This window comes from Protopterus annectens, chromosome 14.part0 (assembly GCF_019279795.1).
Source record: "Protopterus annectens isolate FY-2018-M chromosome 14.part0, PAN1.0, whole genome shotgun sequence".
NCBI classification, from domain to species: Eukaryota; Metazoa; Chordata; order Ceratodontiformes; family Protopteridae; genus Protopterus; species Protopterus annectens.
This window is the reverse complement of record NC_056748.1, coordinates 935656706-935677311: the sequence shown is the minus strand read 5'-3', so window position 1 is coordinate 935677311 and position 20606 is coordinate 935656706. Positions and strand designations below refer to the sequence as shown.

The 20606-nt window shown below is 40.6% G+C and overlaps 1 protein-coding gene across 1 annotated transcript in view; it reads right to left on the bottom strand.

The window, feature by feature from the left end:
- The window catches only part of ADK (adenosine kinase), a gene marked incomplete in the record, with an annotated part of 3127006 nt that overhangs the window by 863075 nt on the left and 2243325 nt on the right, over positions 1 to 20606 (bottom strand). Inside the window, 1 exon segment of the mRNA XM_044056737.1 lies at positions 4934 to 5104. Within this exon segment, the coding sequence (XP_043912672.1) occupies positions 4934 to 5104 (171 nt within the window).

Sequence of the window (20606 nt, the reverse complement as noted above, 5' to 3'; positions counted from 1 at the left end):
CTTTAGGAGATCTCTTTGAAGCCTAGTGAAATGGGTGAGGTAATTCAGCGATCTGAGTGTAAAAGCCGCTGAAGTGAAGATATGCTTCCCATACCTATCCCATCGTTAGAGACTCCTTGTTCGGTGAATGGACAGATGAGGAAGTTTCCGCTAGTTCCTTCTTTGTGGCTGCTGCCACCACCATGGCATCTACAGGCACACCTTTAGTCAAAAACTCTTTCTCTTTGTGGGCTGAAAGAAATTTGTTGGGCCTTCTGGGGGCTGGTTCCACGGCATCAGGAGTCTCCCACACCTTTTGACTGACTAAATCTAAGAGCTCATCGAAAAAGGTGGAGACACCCAAGAGGCTGAAGGTTGAGACCTGAAAGCCTTCAGGTACACTGACTCTTCATCTTAAGGGGTGACATTGGGCCAGCCGCCTCTCTATTTCAGGATCTCTAGGATATCTACGGAGGAGACATCATCAGAGGACGACCTAGGGGACCCTTCAGACTCCTCAAGGTCAGTGTCAGAGGTGACAGACTCATCAGGGGAGTCTACATGCTTCCTCTTGCAAGTTCTCTTTTGAGGAGGCCCCTCAAAAGGGTATTCTATCCTAATAGTCTGGTATGGTGAACTAATTCAATTTCAGTGCCATTTGCAGAAAACATTTTGAAAGATGCTTTGTTAGGGGTATGAGTTTTGGGGGTGTAAAGAGAGTCTATTTTTGTGGAGGGGGGGGGTGATTTGAGTCAGGCTTTTGTAAGCCAGCTTTCAAATGAGTTGACAGCTTGAGTGATTTCTTGGAGGTGAGTTGAGATGTTTAAACAGCATGATGGCAGATTCATCTGCCTACTGAATCAGGGTGCCTTCACAAGAAGACGAATGCAGGATATTGATAAAAATATTGAATAGAGGAGGGCAATGAGTGATCCTTGTGGGATTCCTGCAGAAGTGGAAGGGTATGCAGAGATGGGTCCTTGCCATATTTACAGCTTGTTGCCTGTTGGCAAGGTAGCTGTAGAACCACTGAATAGATGGAAATGACAGACCCAGGGTGGAGAGTTGATTGAGGAGTTTAGTGTGAAAGACCATGTCAAAGGCTTTTGATATATTTCGAAATACTGCAGATACACGTTTATTAGAGCTGCAAGCGTTACTGACAGTGCCCGTAAATGATAGCAATGCAGTGAAGATGGTGAAAACCATGTTGCGTATTGGCGATAATTTTATTTTGTAAGAGATCGTGGAGAACTTGTTGATTTTATTTTATTTATTTGACATTTGTTTACCGGGAAAGTCCAACTGGGCAAATACCCATTTTCAGTGGAGGCCCGAGTAGAAAATCTCCACATGTAAGAATTAAACCATAGACAGAAGTATAGCAATTTATACAATAGTAAAAACATATAGAGGTAAAAAATTACATCTTTCAAGGATTTTAGACAGGGGAGAAAGGATGGCTATAGAACAGAAATTTGTAATTTCAGTGGAATTACCTCTTTACGTAAGGAGATATGTGTCATTATAGGTAATTGTGAACATTGTAGTTGTTATAGTAAAGTAGATCTTTTAGATATGGTTATTTGATTACAATTTAGAAATTTACAACCTATGGTATTAATGTCAGCTTTAAGGAAATGAATAAAGTGATGAAATGTTTTCTCGTTGGACAAGAGTTTTTATAAATACTGTGAATGAAAGTACTGGTTATATAGTCTGAGGAAGCGTTCCAAGAAACGTGAAAGTGCTAACTAACCAGGTCTTCATCTATGACTTCTGTAGTTTTATTGCATAAGTAATAAAGTCAGCTTTGATTGTCGTGGTGTGCCTCCGAGTTGTGACTATGGATCTATTAATAAGAATGCTGACTGGGTATACCATTGCATCTGCTCCTTGACTTAAGTATTCTGGGGGAAGGTTGTCAGCTGAGGAAGATAAAGATTTTAGTTCATGTAAAAAGATTTTTTATGAGCATTATAGACACTGGTTAAAAGGTAAAGTGGGTGGAGCTGTCTGTGTGTGCATCAGAAAGGTTGCAGTTAGGCGAGTTGTGTGAAGGAGATGTGCTATGTTTTGGCTCCACTCTATGTGGGCAGCGCACAATTTCAAGGTATGCAATCTGGCCTAAGTCTGACTAGCATAGATAACTGCACAAAGTTCAAAGGATTGCAGGACTATAGGAGAACTGCTCAGTGTTGCCCAAATCTGATAAACACACCTATGATATGTAAAAGGCATGAAATACACAAGGACATAAAGAGAAATAATGTAGCTGTCAAGGTTAAAAAAAAAATAGAAGTTATTCTTAGAAAGAGGTTAGGGCTTACGACTCCTAGATCGAAAACTTGCAGTCAGCACACAGGCCACTACATAACTTGTACACTAGACAATTCAAAAGCAAGCACAACTTCACACATTTACAGGATCAGCGAGTGTGTGTTTTTGTACACACGTGAACGTGCATGCCTACACATACATATATATACTTTGTGTGTGTGTGTGTGTGTGTGTGTGTGTGTGTGTGTGTGTGTGTGTGTATTTGTGTACATATACATATATAAAAATATCTACACACATATAATAAAACACACATGCATAGTGTGTGCATTTTATATAAGCACCAAGTGCTCTCACATTAAACTGGGACAAACAAACTACTTCTTTCTCAAGGAGATAAACTGAGTACTGACTGGCAAGTCTAAATAGCCCTGAAACGCCTATGAATTTTATATTACGTACACAGCTATAACTACAGCTGCATATATCATTACCAGAGTATTTTAATTCTTCACAGCAAAACAGTGCAAGAAACTTCTGTGTGTGGAAGATTTTCAGTCCATATATCTCTAGTTAATCACTGTATAATAATCAGCTCAGACAATAGTAGTATAAGTAGTGAATGTAAACTCGTCTTAAGTCAAAAAAAAAATATATGATTTGAAATATTGCACAGAATTACTAAGTATTCGAAAGTAATCCAAGCAAGGCAGGCAGTCTGTTTCCAGTCGAAAATCCTTTATTAAGTACACAGACAAGCGATCCAAGTAAATCAAAAATAGAGTAATAGTTTCCTTACAAGCTTTCAAAATATATATATTCTTTTTATCAGGCAAGGGAGTGGTTTATTGTGCTGTAAAACAAAGTGTTATTGGTACACATGTTAAATTTGCATCCCTTCCCCCATCAGTGTGACATTCGAGCTGGTCCTGCCCTACTTAGTAACTGTCATAATAATATAATCCTTATGTACTTTAAATAAAATTTATAATAATGCGGTACCTCTTATTTAACCAAATTATTAAGTCTGTGATTTTATCCAAGACAATATACTACATGGGTGGAAATATATCAACCTTAGTCCATTTGGCAATCTATAAATATATAGCATATACATTGGATCGCTTGTCTGTATACTTAAAGGATTTTCGACTGGAAACAGACTGCCTGCCTTGCTTGGATTACTTTCGAATACTTAGTAATTCAGTACAATATTTCAAATCATATATATATATATATCTTTTTGACTTAAGATGAGTTAGTTCGGTACATCTACTACTATTGTCTGATCTGATTATTATACAGTGATTAACTAGAGATATACGGACTGAAAATCTTCCACACAGAAAAGTTTCTTACACGGTTTTGTTCTGGACCCACTATACTTGTTTAGTGGGTTGTTTGAGACTTCGGTGATACCAAGGAGATTACTTGTTTTTTTTTTTTTTTTAATTCTTCACGGCAGAACAGTGTACATATACTCTTAGGGCAGACAATTATCTGACAGCCTGCATAATTAATATACTGAAGCCGCAGCCTATCTTAGCACTGAATGGGTGCAAGGCAGAGACATTAATCCGGGACAGCACTGTTGTCTATCAGGCATACACAAATTACAAAGTTGGAGGGCCTTGCATTCAATTACAGCATGTCTTTGGGATGCGGGAGGAATCTGGCATGTGTAAAAAACCCAAGAGAAGGACGACACAGACTCTGCAGAGGATGTCATACAACTAAGAAAAGAACTGAAGAACCTAGCAGTAAAAGGCAACACTACTAATATCTCCCCGTACCACCCTGAAGTAGTAATCTAAGAAGAATTCTTGTCTTAGATGAATGAAGGAAAAGTACACTCACAAGGCAGCCACATGTTGCTTGCAATAGGTATCACAGTGGATAATTTCAGCTACATTATATTCTCTGACAACAGACTAGGGCTTTGGTCTGGCAGCCACTGCAGTAAAATAATGTTTCAAAGACTAAGTAATGACTTTTTTGACTAAGCACAATGTATAAGCGATTGTTTTTAAATTGTGATGACAAATTCCTCATAACATGCAACCCTATTTTTAGCATAACTACAGGAATGTTGGCATTAGAGGTATGCATGCAGTTCAGGAACACATTGAGAACCTAGTCCAGTTTCTCAGCATCCCCACAGCACTGTCTGGTTAACTGTCTTGCTTACAGTCGTAAACGAAACAACTGGAGGCTATGGGATTCAAACCAGACTATAGGAAGCAGAAGATTAACAATGTGCAGTCTGGATTCTTTGCACCGACTCCCTGACTAAGGAGTAAGGGGAAATCCCACTGCAGTTACCATTTGCAGATAATTACTAGTGCAGCAATTGGCTGAAAAATGAAACTCAAACACTTGACTTTCAGAAAAACTATCTTACCATGCGTCCTTCCATCATAGGTCTTGTACTATCCAAGTCTTGCCAGGAACTCAATAAAATATGACAGTCCTAAAGGATGACTAATGCAAACAGTTTTTAGTGAAGATACTTTGTTTTGTTCATGATGGAAATTTCTTGTAAGCTCATAAGTTTTTTTTTTTTAAGATGCATATGTTATGAAGGAAAAGTTATGGCATGCTGAATGTACTCTATATAAATTCACACAAAGGAAAAAAGATCAGTGCAACAAACAAGGTATTAAATTCAGCTCACCGTCTCATTTCCAAAGAGAATATCTACATAAGGCATAATTTCCATCAATGGCTTCATAAAATACTGGCTAATGAATGGTGCAGAGAGGTTCAAACCAAAAACTTTGTTCTTTTCTGAAGCGTGTTTAGCAACCTTCAGGATAGACTCAGGGGACACAGTTATGAAGAAGCCCTATAGAATAGAAAAGAAATATATACTGTTAAAAATATATGTAACAGTTCAAATTTTGTTACCATCTGTTCATTGTTTAAGGCATATTTTATAGTCTGTGAAGCAGTAGTAACTTTTCATGTTACAAGATGACAAAAAACAGATGGTGTACTTTAGTGCTACAGTTCAAAATAGGTTCATAGGTAGATACTAGACTATCTGCCCTAGGGCATTTATAAGCCTAGCCAAAGTGTATTTGGCTTCCGCCTCCCTATTAGATTAGCCTACTGTGCCACTGTAGAGTAGGTCACAGAAGGTACCCTTTTAAGATTAGTTTACTGTGCCTCTATCTAGCAGGGACACAGAAGAGATCCCAGGGGTGAATTTGCAATTTCCCATCCACGTGTCCAGATTTCGCTTGAAGAGGGTCAGCGAGGGGCTATGTCTAACATGAATTGGGATTCTATTCCAGAGTGAGGGGAGCCTCTGGGAAATGAATCTGTCCCTCCAGCATGTCCTATTTATCTTTGTGCTGAGGTTTAGGTCCCTGGAGCGTGTAGCTCTAAGGGACTTGGATTTTTTGAGGTGGAGCATGTCCATTAATTCTGGGTTTGACATGGCTTTGTACATCAGGCATAGATCGCCTCTGAGTAGGCAGTATGCAACTGAGTAGAGCTGGAGTTCAAACAAAAACACAAGGTCGTACTTTTCTTAAGCTTAAGTCTACCAAAGGCTCCTTTATCCACACTACTCTGCCATATGGAACATCTGCACCAAGTAACACCCTGCTGCAATATTTATAATGAAACTACAAGCAGCCATGTTACCTGAAATAGGAAGTTCAGATAAATTAATTAAGTTTCTCAAATTCAGCAGCAAAGTTCCTTGACAAAACTTTATAAGTATAGAAATTTCAGAGAAAACTGTATTTTGTAATTACCAATTCACACAGTATCTAGCAGCTCAAGTCTCGGACTGTGAATCTGTCTTGTAGTATGTGCATTAAGATACAAATAAGCATACTTTTCATATTTCTGAAATATTTCAATGAACGTACTCAGAGAAATTCTTTGCTGTCATGTAAAAGCTTATGTTTGGCTATCAAAATGCTTTAACAAAGATATGAACGCTTGTTTGTGAAACTTTAGGGTTGTGTGTGTGTGTGTGTGTGTGTGTGTGTGTGTGTGTGTGTGTGTGTGTGTGTGTGTGTGTGTCAACATCCCCACTATGGGCCAGTAATCAAGGAGCCTGAATCCACCACTGGCACTGGAGAGGGATATTCACTTGGAACAAAAACGGATACACCCAGTATTTCCAGATGCAGCTCTCTGCATCAAGCACAATTTCCCTTAAGAACATACAGGGAACACACACACTCCAGGGTCTGGATTTTTCTGTCTCCCTCTAGATCCCAATAAGACTCCCCACTGGCATAGCTATGGAGTTGAGACAGCCAAGTTCTGCAGCACCCTCTCTGTGAAACCAGTGCTTCGTGTCCCTGCTCCAAACAGCTAACAGATGCACACACTTGATTTTCACACACACAAACCTCTGAAAGGCTGGCTCAGATTTATTAGCTATGCCCCCTTCTACACAGACTATAAGGTAGTCACACCACCACCAGACACTCCAAAGCTAAATACTCTAAGGCTCTTGCAAGGGGTATCCAATTATAATGAATGAAATTAATATTAATACAAATGGTAATCTGACCAACAGCAAGGCTTTCAGGAGCGGCCAGAGCTGTCACCAAATATATACAAGTACTCTCAGAAATTAAAATATTCTCTGAAAGACCAGAAACAATGAAATGTTTAAATATATTTAATAATGGGAACAAAAAACACACTGACCAAAAACCAGAGGCAAGAGAGAACCACACGTACGCTAAACCAGTGTGGTTCTCTCTTGCCATTGATTTTTGGTCAGTGTGATTTTTTTTTTTGTTCCTGTTTTGCTCCTTCGCCACTCGGTGGTGTGGTTTTTCTTGTTCTGATATATTTAATAATAAAGAAAAGAACACGAAAATACTCAATACCTACTTACAGTAAACACCAGAATTTCAATCGCAGGAAATATTAAAACAACACAGAAATAGATATATACACAATACTCAGCTAATCTCACTATATTTTCCTGACTGATCTAAAGAATTACTACTGCCTGGTTTCACTTACTAGAGCAAGGCAAGATGAAGTAGGTGACAGATCCTTCTGTCACGTTCCAAAAACAGACTGCAATGAGACTTTAGTCTCATCTAGTATTAAACATCATTTCTGTCCTAGATTACAGAATGACATCACATACATCTGGTTCCCATGCTATCCACATTACTAAAAACTGCCAGGATTCAGCATGTGTGTCAATAATACATATACAGAGTTTTTCCTCAGATCTGTTGCAGCTTCTGGAAGTCAACTTCCACTTCTGGAAGTTTTAAGGATGGGTGAGGAACTTCTGAAGAATGGATCAGAATATCCGGCACTGGGTCCAGGATCCAAAGTTCCTCCTGAAGATGAGGTTGTAGGAAGAGGAAGCAAATTTGATGAGGCCAGTAAGGGGCTATCAGAATTAAGGTCCTTCACAATATGCTGGCTTTCTGTATGACTCTGGCTATTAATGGGAAGGGGGGAAAGCATATAGGAGTCCCAGGGGCTAATCGTGCATCAGTGCATCCCTTGGGGACTTCCCCAGAGGGGGGATTAGGGCAAAATACTTGCTGCATTTTGTGTTTGTGGACGTGGCAAAAAGATCGCAGCAAGGCTGGCCCCATTTGCGGAAAATGTTCTCCGCTCCCTCTTGTTTGAGTGACCACTCGTGAAGCATCAGTATTTCTCTGCTGAGTTTGTACGCAACCACGTTGGATATCCCTGGGATATGCATTGCTATTAGAAAAAGTTGGGAGGACATTGCCCACTGCCAAATCCTGTGGACCTCCCGACAAAGGGGATATGATTTGGTTCCTCCTTGTTTATGTGCCATACCACTGAATATTGTCTGTTTGGACTGCAATCGTTCCTACAGGTAGAGTGTCTTGGAATGCCTGCAACGCTAGAAGCATCCCTCTCATCTCTAGAACATTCATGTGCAAGTGAACCTCATGTTCTCACCACGTGCCTTGGGCTGTTCTTCCTGGATAATGCCCCCCTCCCTATCTGGGAAACATCTATGATCACCGTGGCTACCAGAGCTGGGGGAACAAAGGGTTTGCCTACTGTCACCTGGTCTGATTGAAGCCACCAAAGTACAACTCTTTTGCAAACTTGTGTCAGAATAATCTTGAGACACTGGAAGCATCTACATTGACCACTGAGCAAAAAGAAGCCACTGCAGGATCCTCATATACATGCGTGCCAGGGGAATTACTTTAACAGCAGCTGCCACTGTGTCCAGCACCTTTAGAACCTCTCTGGCCTGAACTTTTGTTTTGTGTAGAAGATTCAGGACTTGTTTTTGAAGGACCTGAATTCTTTCTTTTGGAAGATTTACCATCATTGTGACTGTGTTTAATTCTGCTCCTATAAAAACGGTATGATGAAATGGCAATATTGCAGATTTTTCATAATTGACAGTAATTCCTAACTGTGCAAAAAGTTTTAAGGTTGTGTCCCTTGCATGGATGAGTAGTTGCTTGGTGGTGGTGGTTAGGAGCCAGTCGTCTAAGTATGGAAACACTAGGAATCCTAGTCGCCTTAGGTGAGCCGTGACTACTGCCATGCATTTGGTGAACACTCTGGGGGCTGTTGTGATTCCAACGGGCACAGCCCAAAACTGATAATGACTGGCTCCTAGCCGAAAGCACAGATGACTTCTGGATGGCCTGTCCATTTTTATGTGGTAATATGCATCCTGAAGGTCTACTGAGCACATCCAATTGACCTTTCCTGGAAAAGGAAGTATTGACTTCAATGTGACCATCTGGAACTTTGCCTTTTTTACTGACTTGTTCAGTTTGCCGAGATCCAATATGGGTCTCTAGTCCCCTGTCTTCTTTGGAACTAAAAACAATCTTGAGTTCCAGTTCCTATTTGGTCTGCGGGGACTGACTGGATGGCTCTTTTTTCTAGCAACTTTTGAATATCTATGGTTGCTTGATCCCTCTTGATTGGGTGAAACATCTGGGATTCTCTTGATTTGCAGAGGTGGTATTGAAAAGGGTACTGAGTAACCTCTGGATATGATTCTTTGTGCGCATCTGTCTTTTGTAATTTTTAGCCAGGTGACTGGGTACAAAGACAAGCATCCCCCGACCGCCTACAGGATGGGACAGATGGGCCTTCTCTCAGGAGCGTTGAAAAGGCTTATCAAAAAAGGTTTCGTGGTTGCCTTGGTTCTGTGGACCACCTCTGCTGCCTGGTCGGCGTCTTCTGTTATTACTTCCTCCTCTACCCCTGAAGGAGGGTTCACAGTGTGTGTCAGGAAAAACTTTCTGGGATTTCAGGAACCATATTTTTCCCCTCTTTTGACCCTTGGGATAGGACCTGGAAGGGGTGGGAAAAATGTACTCCCACAGCAGACAGGGCCTGGAAGGGGTGGAAAAATGTACTCCCACAGCAGAGAGAGTTTTCCCTCCTTTTCACACCTGGTTAAAGTCCGTTTTACTTTAGGCCCAAACAAAGATGAGTCATCAAAGGGGGTATTTATGAAAGATGACTTGAATGGTTCCGTGAAGTTACAGAGGCGAATCCAGGAGTGTCTCCTAAGGGGGATTACTGAACACGCTGACCTATTTACGCCATCAGTTGCATAAGAGATTAGCCTCATGGACGAGTTCACTAGGGAGTTAAGGGTGGAGAGCTGGGATGACTCTTTCTCTGATATCCCCTCAGCTACCGAACCCTGGAGAGAATCTCCTAGTTCTTTTATGAGATCTCTCTGTAACCTAGTAAAATGGGTTAAATAGTTCAGAGACCTGAGGGTAAAGGCCACTGATGAAAACATGCGCTTTCCATATCTGTCCATCATGCACAAATCTTTATTCGGAGGATGAACAGATGAGGACGTTTCCGATAACTCCTTTTTAATGGCTGTTGCCACCAGCAAAGAATCTACCGAACACCTTTTGTTAAAAAAACTTCGTCTTCTGGGCTGTTGATAAATATATTAGCCTCCTAGGGATGGGCTCCACTGTGTCTGGAGACTCCCACGCCTTTCAACAAACTAATTCCATAAGCTCATCGAAAGGCAGATACCTAGGAGGAGGAGAGTCAAGATCCAAAAGCTTTCAGGTACACAGACTCCTCATCAGTAGGGTTGATGGACTTCCAGCCACCTCTCTGTTTTAGGATCTCTAGGATGTCTGCAAAAAAACATCCGCAGAGGGCAACCGTGGAGACCCTTCTGATTCATCGAGGTCTGTGTCAGATGTAATTGACTCCTGTGGGGAGTCCAAATGCTTCCTCTTGCAAGTTTTCTTTCAAGAACCCTCTTCAGAAGGATATTCTGGAGAGGTCTTGGAAGATAAGGGGTCACCCAGTGGGGTTTCCTGAAGTTCTGTATCTCTATGCCCTTGTGGAGTCGGTTTTGCTGAGACAGACACTAAGGGATAGAATGGGAGTAACCGAAGGCGAGGCTGTCTCTGAGGACAGGGCTCTCCTCACAGCCTCAAAAGCCTCCCTCCCATGAACCGAAGGAGGCTCCAGTTCAGAGGAATGGAGAGACACCCCTGGCACCGCAGGAGCAGATTCCGAGGCAGAAGTAGGAGCCGAACTCACATGAGCCGAAGCTCCGAGAGGAAGGGTCAGATCCGACAAAATATCAGCACCACTCATCCCCCCGGAGCCGGCCAGCGAGTGTTGGCTCCTAGACTCCCCGGAAGGCACTGAGGTAGTCGGAGCAGTCTGGGCCGAAAGTCCTGAAACAGGTCTCGGTTCAGACAATCCCATCACCATCGGTTCCACCCGTTCTGGCTCCAAAATCATGGGTCGGTCGGAGGAGAAATCAAGATAGAAGGGGGAGGTACAGTCAGTTTCTAAGCCCTGAGGGTCAGTTCCGATAAAGGTTTGGCTAATGCCGGTGTCTTCAACAGTCTCTGCACCACATGATCCACATCTAAATTGGATAGGCTCCTACAGGATCTGGACAATGGAGCTGGAAAAGCTGACATTTGCAGTAGTGGTGACCGTAACGTGGGGGATACCGGTTTCAATGCAGGGGACCAGCTCCGTACTGTTAAAACCAACGGATCTGAAACCATTGGAGTCAAGGTTGGCGCTCTTTCTGATCCAATCTCATTAGATACTGTTGGAGACATTCAAGGTGTCTTTTTAGCCGGCTCCAACTCCGACTCCTCTGAAGTAGAAGATCTTTTAGAGGATTTAGTTTTGTCAGATGAAGGGGACTTAGCCTCTAACTGGGAGCTTTGACCTTTCCCTATGGCTTTAGCAAAGCTAGACATTACCAGTCCCTTTAAAATCAATTTAATTTTCCTCTCATGGAGGGCTCTAGCACTAAAGGAATGACAAACAGTGCAAGGGTCCTGTAAATGACTTGCACCTAAACAATAGACACACTCTGTGTGTCCGTCAGTCAAGGACATATTTTGTCCACATTTTGGGCATTTTCTGAAATCAGAAGGTTTCAACTCTTTTGCCTGTTTTGACATTGTAACAGCAAGTATAAGGAATAACCAGTTATAAACCTCTCTAACTTAACTGAGGTTATAAAGATAACTATACAAATATAACTTCTAAAATGTACCAAGTAGAGAAGGTAAAAATGCACACACACAGAACCCTCAAACTAATGCTAACAAAGCTGAAGAAAAGAAGCCCTCTAACTTAAATGGACTTCTATGACAGAACTAAACCATGTATACTACTTTAAATATCTGAAATACACTAAAACAGCAAGAAGAAAAGGAGCCCTCTAAATTAAACGAGCTATTCAGTACAGCAATCCACTACAACTACTAAACACTTATAAACTACTGTAATTTAACTGTCACACTTTAATGATGCTTAAAGTCAAAAAACACACTATCAAAAAACTCTTGTCTATGAGACTGGATACGGTAAGGGTAGGCCAAACAAACAAAAGGCCTAGCGAGAGAGAGGGATTCTATTTTTTTTATTTTAATTTCTTAAATTTTAACTAGAAAAACAACAGCAAAAGTATACGATATAACTACTACCAAGCTATTCTCAAAAGTGACACAAAAAAAACAGCTTTAAATGAGAAAAAAGTAAGAAAAGAATTGTCACTTAGCCTGAGCTAGTGAAAACACTTGATCTGTTTCCGCAGCAAACGAGATCTGAGGAACACTCTAGGGCCTCATGGATAGGGGATTAGCCTCAGGCTAGTTGAAGACCTCGAGCTTGTAAAAAACGGCCGAGTCAGAGCAGAGGATCAGCTCCGAACCCATCAGTTAAGAATGAAGGCAAGATAGGACAACCTCACATCATCATTTCTGTCCTAGATTACAGAAGGACATCACATACATCTGGTCTGACTTCTGATTCCCATGCTACCCACATTACTAGAAACTGCCAGGATTCAGGACGTGTGTCAATAACACACACACAGTTTTGCTCAGATCTGTTACAGCTTCTGGAAGTCATAAAACAATATGAAACCTTCACCCTTCCAGAGTAGCAATTAGTTCACTCCAAAGACAATACAGAAAGATTCCTAGTACAGACTTTTTGTCTCTGGCTGCCTTGAGAACTGTAAGATACAATCTTTATGGCCTAAGCCAGGTAATTTAATTTCAAACTATTTTCAAACACACATTTCAAATACACATTTAAACAGTTACAATAATACATATACATTTCTTTTTCTGTCCAGCAGGGCACACTGTTGCTACATTTTTAACACAAGTAGCTTTACAAATACAATTTTCAACACAAGCATCTGTGCAAATAGTTTGATATACAAATTATATACAATTCTTTACAAAATACCAACTAGCTGTGCTGGCATATGTTACACATTCACTACTCTACTCCTCCTGGCATAGCTGGCAATACCTCACATCGTCACAGTGTGTATTATAATACATTATAGCAAAGATTTAGAATGTGCAAATGGAAGGACTGGTAATACTAGAAAGAAGGCTTTTACTGACATCATTGCTGTTTGTACTATTTTATCAGATTTTATTGTTCACAAAATATTTAAATTTGTCTTATCCTTTTTAACTTGACTTTTCCAAACAAGTTCCAGAATGTGCGTGTAGGCGGCTAAGGTGCGACACTCTACAGTATGCAGGTGCTAATGATTTAAGAAAAAAGTTCTTTACTATCACTAGCATACACAGCAGTCAGTGATAAAACTCCCCCACACCTTACATTTAAAAAATCTCTTGACTACTTACTATGCAGAACTACTTTACAATATAATATGAAATTCCTTTATATTCACATATTAAGAAAAAAAAATGTTTTTAACATTGGTTACTTCTTCAGTTCCAACATGGCCCTACTAAATATTGACAAAGTGGGTTTTAACACAATCAAAAACCTTCCGATCTTTTTGGACACTTCTTGTAATATCTGCACTGTATCTAATGGAGTTCACGCTTTACACTTCTCCCATTTATTCACTCATTTCACTTTGTTGCTGGTCTTCCTTCTAACTATTCTGATCTCCCTATACTGGCTTTTGGTTCAAGAAAGTACTCCTCATCCTTCTGGTCAGCTCCTGGGCTCTCTTCCATTACTCAAGAATTTCCCCTTTGTAAAAATGGAAAAGGCTTCGCTGGCAAAGACTCTCTATGGGCGTTATTCTAAGAATGAGCAGGATGCCAATCATCCAATATATTTTAGCTTGCTGGCTCTCTCTCTGTTGGCTAAACCTTTTTATTTCATCCTTAGTATTCTCTGCATTCTCCCCAGGAGAAAAAATTCTAAAGACAGATGGTTATAGCAAGTTGACTCCCATTTCTGACGCTCAAAAACCACTGACTGCCAGGGGGTCTACTTCGGAAGACAGAAATACCAGAATGCTGACTTTTAAAATCCCGAGACGAGAAAGCTGACAACCACAGAAAAATTGATGTTGATGAACAACGACTTCCAACTCCAGGCAAATAACCACTTGGCCACCATGTTGAACTTTGCCTCTCACCCCTACAGCAGTGTGACCTCGGAGTTGGTATATTTAGTTAGGGGGGTGTGGGGGCAACGCCCCCCACACTGGTGGGTTTCATTTGCTTTGGGTTTAATTTTTTTTTTTGCCAAGCAGTTACTTACCTGGAGTCGATGTTCTGGGACGTCAGTTTTCTGTGGTTGTCGACTTTCTCAACTTGGGATTTTAAAAGTTGGCCTTCTGATATTTTGGTATTCCGAAGTAGGCCCTGCCAGGATATTACCTTGGATCTTTGCTGCTAGAGCACAGTGAATAATCACAGAACTTCAAATCACTGTAAACTGGACCAACTATTAGCTTGCAGCCTGTTACTGGACACCCCCCATGTTCTCTGAATGCCCAGCTAGATAAATGTGAAGAGCTGGTAGTTCCGGACACAACACAATATAGTTGGAAGTTCAAGAACAAACCAACTTAGTGGTCCCCCAGCAAAAATAAACTTGCTAACAAAAGGAAAAAACACCTTAAAATATACAACAGATCTAAAAACCAATCAAGTCAAAGTTAATATCAGAAATAGTACTAAAACTTGAAAAATACTATAGGTCTAAAACAGCCCATGAGCATAGGTTAGCATGTAAAGCTAAGGAGAATTATAAATCCGTCTTTGCCTACATTAGGAAAATAAAGAACACCACCAACATTGCTTTGAACTTATTCAAAACTGCACCACCTAACTAGTGCCAATACACATTAGCAATGTTGCTGTGTCTTTCAGCTTTTTCCCTGTTAGGGGTCGCCACAGCAGAACTCCGGTCCGCTAATGATTGGTAGTTGATTTTTACGTGCCGAGTTACCAGCCCTGACGCACAACCTTCAACGAAGGTATGCCCATTCACGCATGTCTCCACGCAGAAGACGCTCTAGCTGAGAATCGAACCGGACAGTGTCTCACTGTGAGGCGACAATGCTACCGCAGCACCACCACCGCAGTCTCCCAATACATATTAGCAATATGTTAAACAAATCCAGTGACAATTTTACCCCACAGACTTCTATCCAAAGTCCATACATCCCTGAATCCCTTAAACCTATCATCACAAAGCAACATGCACTGATGGTGTTTTCTAAGATGAAAACTGCTTCCACAGGGTCTGAAAATGTACCTGGTTATTTACAAAGGTGGACCTGGTAGAACACCTCCTCAGATTGTTGAACCTAACTTTAGCTATAGGTTGTCTCTCTAAAGTCTGGCACACTACAGTAGTGATGTCACTTCATAAGGGTGCTTCCACCTCCAACCCTAGGCATTACCTGACACGTCTCATCTACAAAGCCATGGAATGTATTATAACTGAATGATAAACAATAATATCAAAAAATCTCATTAAACTCAATGTGCAGCAGTTTGGCTTTGTCAAGTAAGGATCCTGGCTACTGAATCTGATCAACTTCTTGAGAGGGTTACAGATGCTGTTGACAGTGGTTATGCTGTTGACATGGTGTATCTTGACCTGGCCAAGGCATATGAAGTCATATCCCACGCTCGTATTACAAGTAAGCTTAACTCTTTAAAACAGTGATCCTTATGTAGTAAGATGGACAGCAGATTAGCTAAAAGACAGCCCCACACAGTGCATGCAGAAAGTGCCTCATCAGAAAAAAATGAAGGTGACCACTGTTGTCACCCAGGGCTAAATTCTGAGATTCCCCCTTTACGGCATTTACTTTTCTAATCATGAGACTAGAAACCAAGACATATGATCACAAGCTTATCTAGGACGTAAAAAAGGAGCAGCCACCCCAAGTGCGAAGTGGTAGTGGGAATGACTGGCACAAAGCGATTGTTCTTAAGTGCTTGGTTGGCTTTCAGAAATGAAAGCTGATTTTTGCATTTGTGCTCAAAACTGAAGCATGCTAGCTCTCCATGTGTGGCATAAACTGCAGCAGCTGGTGGTTACAGATGGAGCCAAGTAGTTTGCCGGTGTAAAAGACGGAATGTTTTCCCTTTAATAGCCTCTCAGAAATCAGGAGTGTAGATCAAGAATGGATTTGGGTAGTTCCTTAAGGAGAAGAGCCAGATCATGAATAGGTCAGTTGATCTCCTTCTCCTCAAATGTGATGCATAGATAGGGAAAACAGAAGAACAGACCTGGGGCCTGCTGATAAGGACTGTGAGATCAGAGAAGGACCCTTTTTTACCTCAGAACACTACACCAGGCACCATAGTAGCTAACTACACCTCTGCTTAGGTTTTAAAATGACTAAGACTAGGAGTTATTGTCAAATCAGCCGTTAACACCCTAACCCTCCAGCAGGAACTTACACTTGTGAATACCTGGGGTACCAAAATCTAAATGCAAAAAATGGTAATATTTTGTATTCAGTAGATAACCCTCCCCCTCAGCATATAGCATAGTCAACACCCTCACTTTAAAACAAAAATGTTGATAGCGACCTTGAAACATGGGTTGATAAATTTCCTTCCCCATTACATGAAAACTAGTAATAAAATCCTTTTACATGGTGTAGCTAATTGCTAAGGAAATATCCATCTCTAGAGAGGGCACCATCGTTCCCTTATATTCATCGTTAATCAGGCTAATTATGGAGGACAATGCCCCTTTTGGGATGACCTCAGTATATACATACCACATGAGTAGAAAGCCCCCCCACCACAGAGCTTCCTAACATAGAAGATTAAAAGTTTATTCAGCCTGATCTACTAATGGAGACTGGAAGCACAATATCTTATGCACTATCCTACAGACTGGTGAGAGGATCTCTATACCTTACCTTTTGTGACACTAGGGATGTAGTTATTCTGGATCTCTTGCATCTCCACAAGTTTAACAGCTTCATACATATCAGGATAAAGGATCCAAATCTCCACCAGCAATAAATACAACATGATAGAAAGGTAAGTTAATCACCCTGCATGTAAATGTTTCATCTCCCTAGCCCCTTCTTACACTTATCAAAGGTATCAGAACATGTCAGAAATTTGTGAAGCATGGCTGGGCTTAAAAGACCCTTGTGGTCATTAGCTTAGTAAACACCTATGAACCCCAAATCTTCCCTTCTTATGAAACAGACTGCCCCTGCAGATTAAGCAGTGTGATATACTATCGTCCTTCATATGGATCCCAGATGACTGGACAGGTACCCAGAATTTAACCTCGGACTAGACTAGGCCTCCTGCAGAAAGGGGGGCTACAGCTAAAGGTGAATATTGACAAGGTGTAAATGGCATGAATCTCAGTTGCCTTGTAATTCGTATGATTTTTCACTAACATTCTGATGTCCCTATGTTTTAATAATTTCCCCTCTGCCACAGTTTTTTTTCCTCAGGAGCAGCTCTTTCTGCTGGTAAGACTGCATTTTTACTAATATAGGCTGCTTTTTTGGCTAGATTCGGAGCATGCACATGACGTGCCCTCCCAGTAAACAAATCTAGCATTGGAACACCAGTCTAGTAGCTTATTTGTCGTTTCATAACATTAACGCAATCTGTTCCTTTCAGTTTCTCTAATACAATGTACAGTCTCCGGTTTTCTCTGTAACCTGTGTCATACTATTTTTTGAAAGAGTACATCATGAGAAGCCTCTCATTTAGACAGTCTTGCCTTCATTTCAACCTCTGTTGTCTACAGTTTTGTCAGCCCATTAGAATAGCTACTTAAAACGTCTAATTTTCCAGCCTTTTTGTCATTTGGCTTTACATATTACTTCAGAATCTTACTTATTTTAAATAACTCTAGGTACATTACTGGAAACCATCTCCTGTACTAAAACAAGAACTTGAATTGCTTTTTTGCTGCAGAGCTGAAAAATTCTTCACAGCCAGAGCTCTGTCCTCTTATTTTCTGGTTGATTTTCCCTTACTTTCTCCAAATGTCTTCACTGCTGGCACCCGGATCTGTGAATTGTAATTACTACCCAGTAACTGAATTTTCACCCAATTTGTTTTTTTAAACACTCTCTCCATTTTCATATTAAGAGAGCTCTAATTATGAAGATCTCCTTCATATTTATGCCAAATATCAAGACTTAACCAAATTATTACTCACTTTCGGCACATAGGAGCTACATTTTACTTATTATAGACAACAAACATTGAACTAGCACCTTGGCTTATGCCTTCTAGGTTCACAAAACATCTAAAATATATACTTAATTAACTTAATTCATTCCAAACTACAAAACCAGAAGCACATAAAAGGCTAAAGAAAAAAAGAAACGCTTAGAAACATAAGAACAAACATTATTATTCCCACTTCCAAGATAAAATGCAATAACAATAGTATTACAACAAGCTTTTCATATAATTTAGGTCAAATATTTCACGTATTTCTTAAATGTAGAATTACATGCTACACTTTTTAAATTACATTTTAAATTAAATTAAATGTTTTATAAGGAGCTCATTAGTAACTCCTTAGGTTGCAAATTATCAAACAAAAATAAACCATGCTTCCTTATGTAACAAAACTTCAGAAGGATTTAACTACAACTCAGGACTTATCAAACACATACATAATAAAAAAAACTTCAGTAAGTCAAAATTACTATCATGCCTTTAAGAAAACTGTAATGTGACCAGATTGGTGAAGGAATTATTTTTAATATCTGTAATATGTTCGCGTATTCTTACCCTCACTTTTCACACTCTCTTTCCTATACAACACGTTTTACAAGTATAAACAAGTCATTTTATATTACCATCTTTTGATAGCGATTATATAACCTGGGAACTCAAATATATTATTAATGATATTACTATCATCCTTTCCTACATAATTACAAATTGTACATCCTTTACATTCCTTCACTATCAACTCACTACTCATCCCCATATGAACCACATGACTCCCAATACTAGGCGAACTTCTGTACGAGATGTTATGTTTTACACTTCTCAATATTTCATCAGAAGTCACGAATATACGCCACTCCCTCTATAAAGGGGGCAATAATGGGTTACAAAATATACTTCTTGTTTTCGCCCACCCTTAATAACTCTTCTACTAATCACTACCTTATTGTGTACACTCACCCTACACTCAACTTTATGCCATGGGGTGATTAAGAGATCATGCTTACAACCCCTATTCAACAATCAATTATTTTCGCAGCCACTTCCTGAAATTTACCAGCTTACGAATGTACACATTTAGCTCTAAAAAAATTCTCCATATGGAAAAGACTTAATCAGATGTCCCAAGTGTACACTAGAGGCAAATTGCTGTCCAAGAAAACAAAGGCAACGCCCCAACAATGAATAAGTACCCTCCTCAGCCTTAACAGACAAATAAGAAAACTTGTCAAATCCTCCAAGGGCTCCTTTGAGAAACTTAGCAAGTACAGCCGAGGATAACCATAAGGTCTTTTTGCAGCTATGTACATAACCTAAAGGGTAGGACGCAAACATGTGTAGAACTGGTGGCCAATGGTATCACACACACTGACCTCAAAGAGATGGCACACCTGCTAGCGGATAGGTGTGGCAAAAATTTCACTCCATTATCCCCTCCTAACTTGCAACAAACCTTCCCTCAAACTCCCCCCCCCCCCCCCCACACACACACACGCACACACATATCTGAAGTGCAGGTCTTCAAAGCCTTGTCCAAGTAAAAAAAAAAACAGCCTCTATGGGAACAAACAACATCCCAGGCTGTCTTCTAAACAGGCTACTTGCATCCAAAGTGGAAAGCTTCACTATTCCCTTGCAGAAGGATAATGATATCCAGGATGCGGAATCCTATACCAAGGCACTCTATATGCATCTTCAGGACTGCATGGACCGTGCTATCCCAAATAAAACCAAGACTCCTTCCTCAAGCAAGAAGAAACCAGTCTGGTGGACCCTGGCCATAAGCAAACTTTACAATAAAAGGAGGAGACTATAATAGAGTCTCCAGCCGACATGGAGATCCTCCAGAAGGGCCTAAATGAGACTGATGCATGGTGTCAAATCCATGGTCTCAAGCTAAATGCAAAAAAATGCATAGTAATCCCCTTTGGAAAAAACAGAGTACCCGCAAACTACAACATAGGAGGTAATCCCCTGAAATCTGAAGATGAAATAAGGGATCTAGGGACCCAAATAGACAGTCAGCTTTCCTTTGATAACCATGTTGCCAAAGTGGTTAGAAAATTCTTCTATGTGAGCCATCTGATCACGAAAGGGTTCGCATCAAGATCTAAGGATGTAATGGTGCCCCTCTACTCTTCCCTCATCAGACCCATTATTGAGTACAATGCACCAATTGGAATGCACCTGGGTAGACATCTCCAGCAGCTGGAGAGACCACAGAGGTACCTAACCAAGAGGATTACTGGCCTCAAACAGTTGCCCTATGCAGCATGATTGAAAAAGCTAAGACTGTTCTCTGTTGCATACCGCTTTCTCAGAGGCGATCTCTGTCTAACGTACAGAGCAATGTCCAACCCAGAATTGTTGAACATGCTCCATCTTAGCAAAACCAAA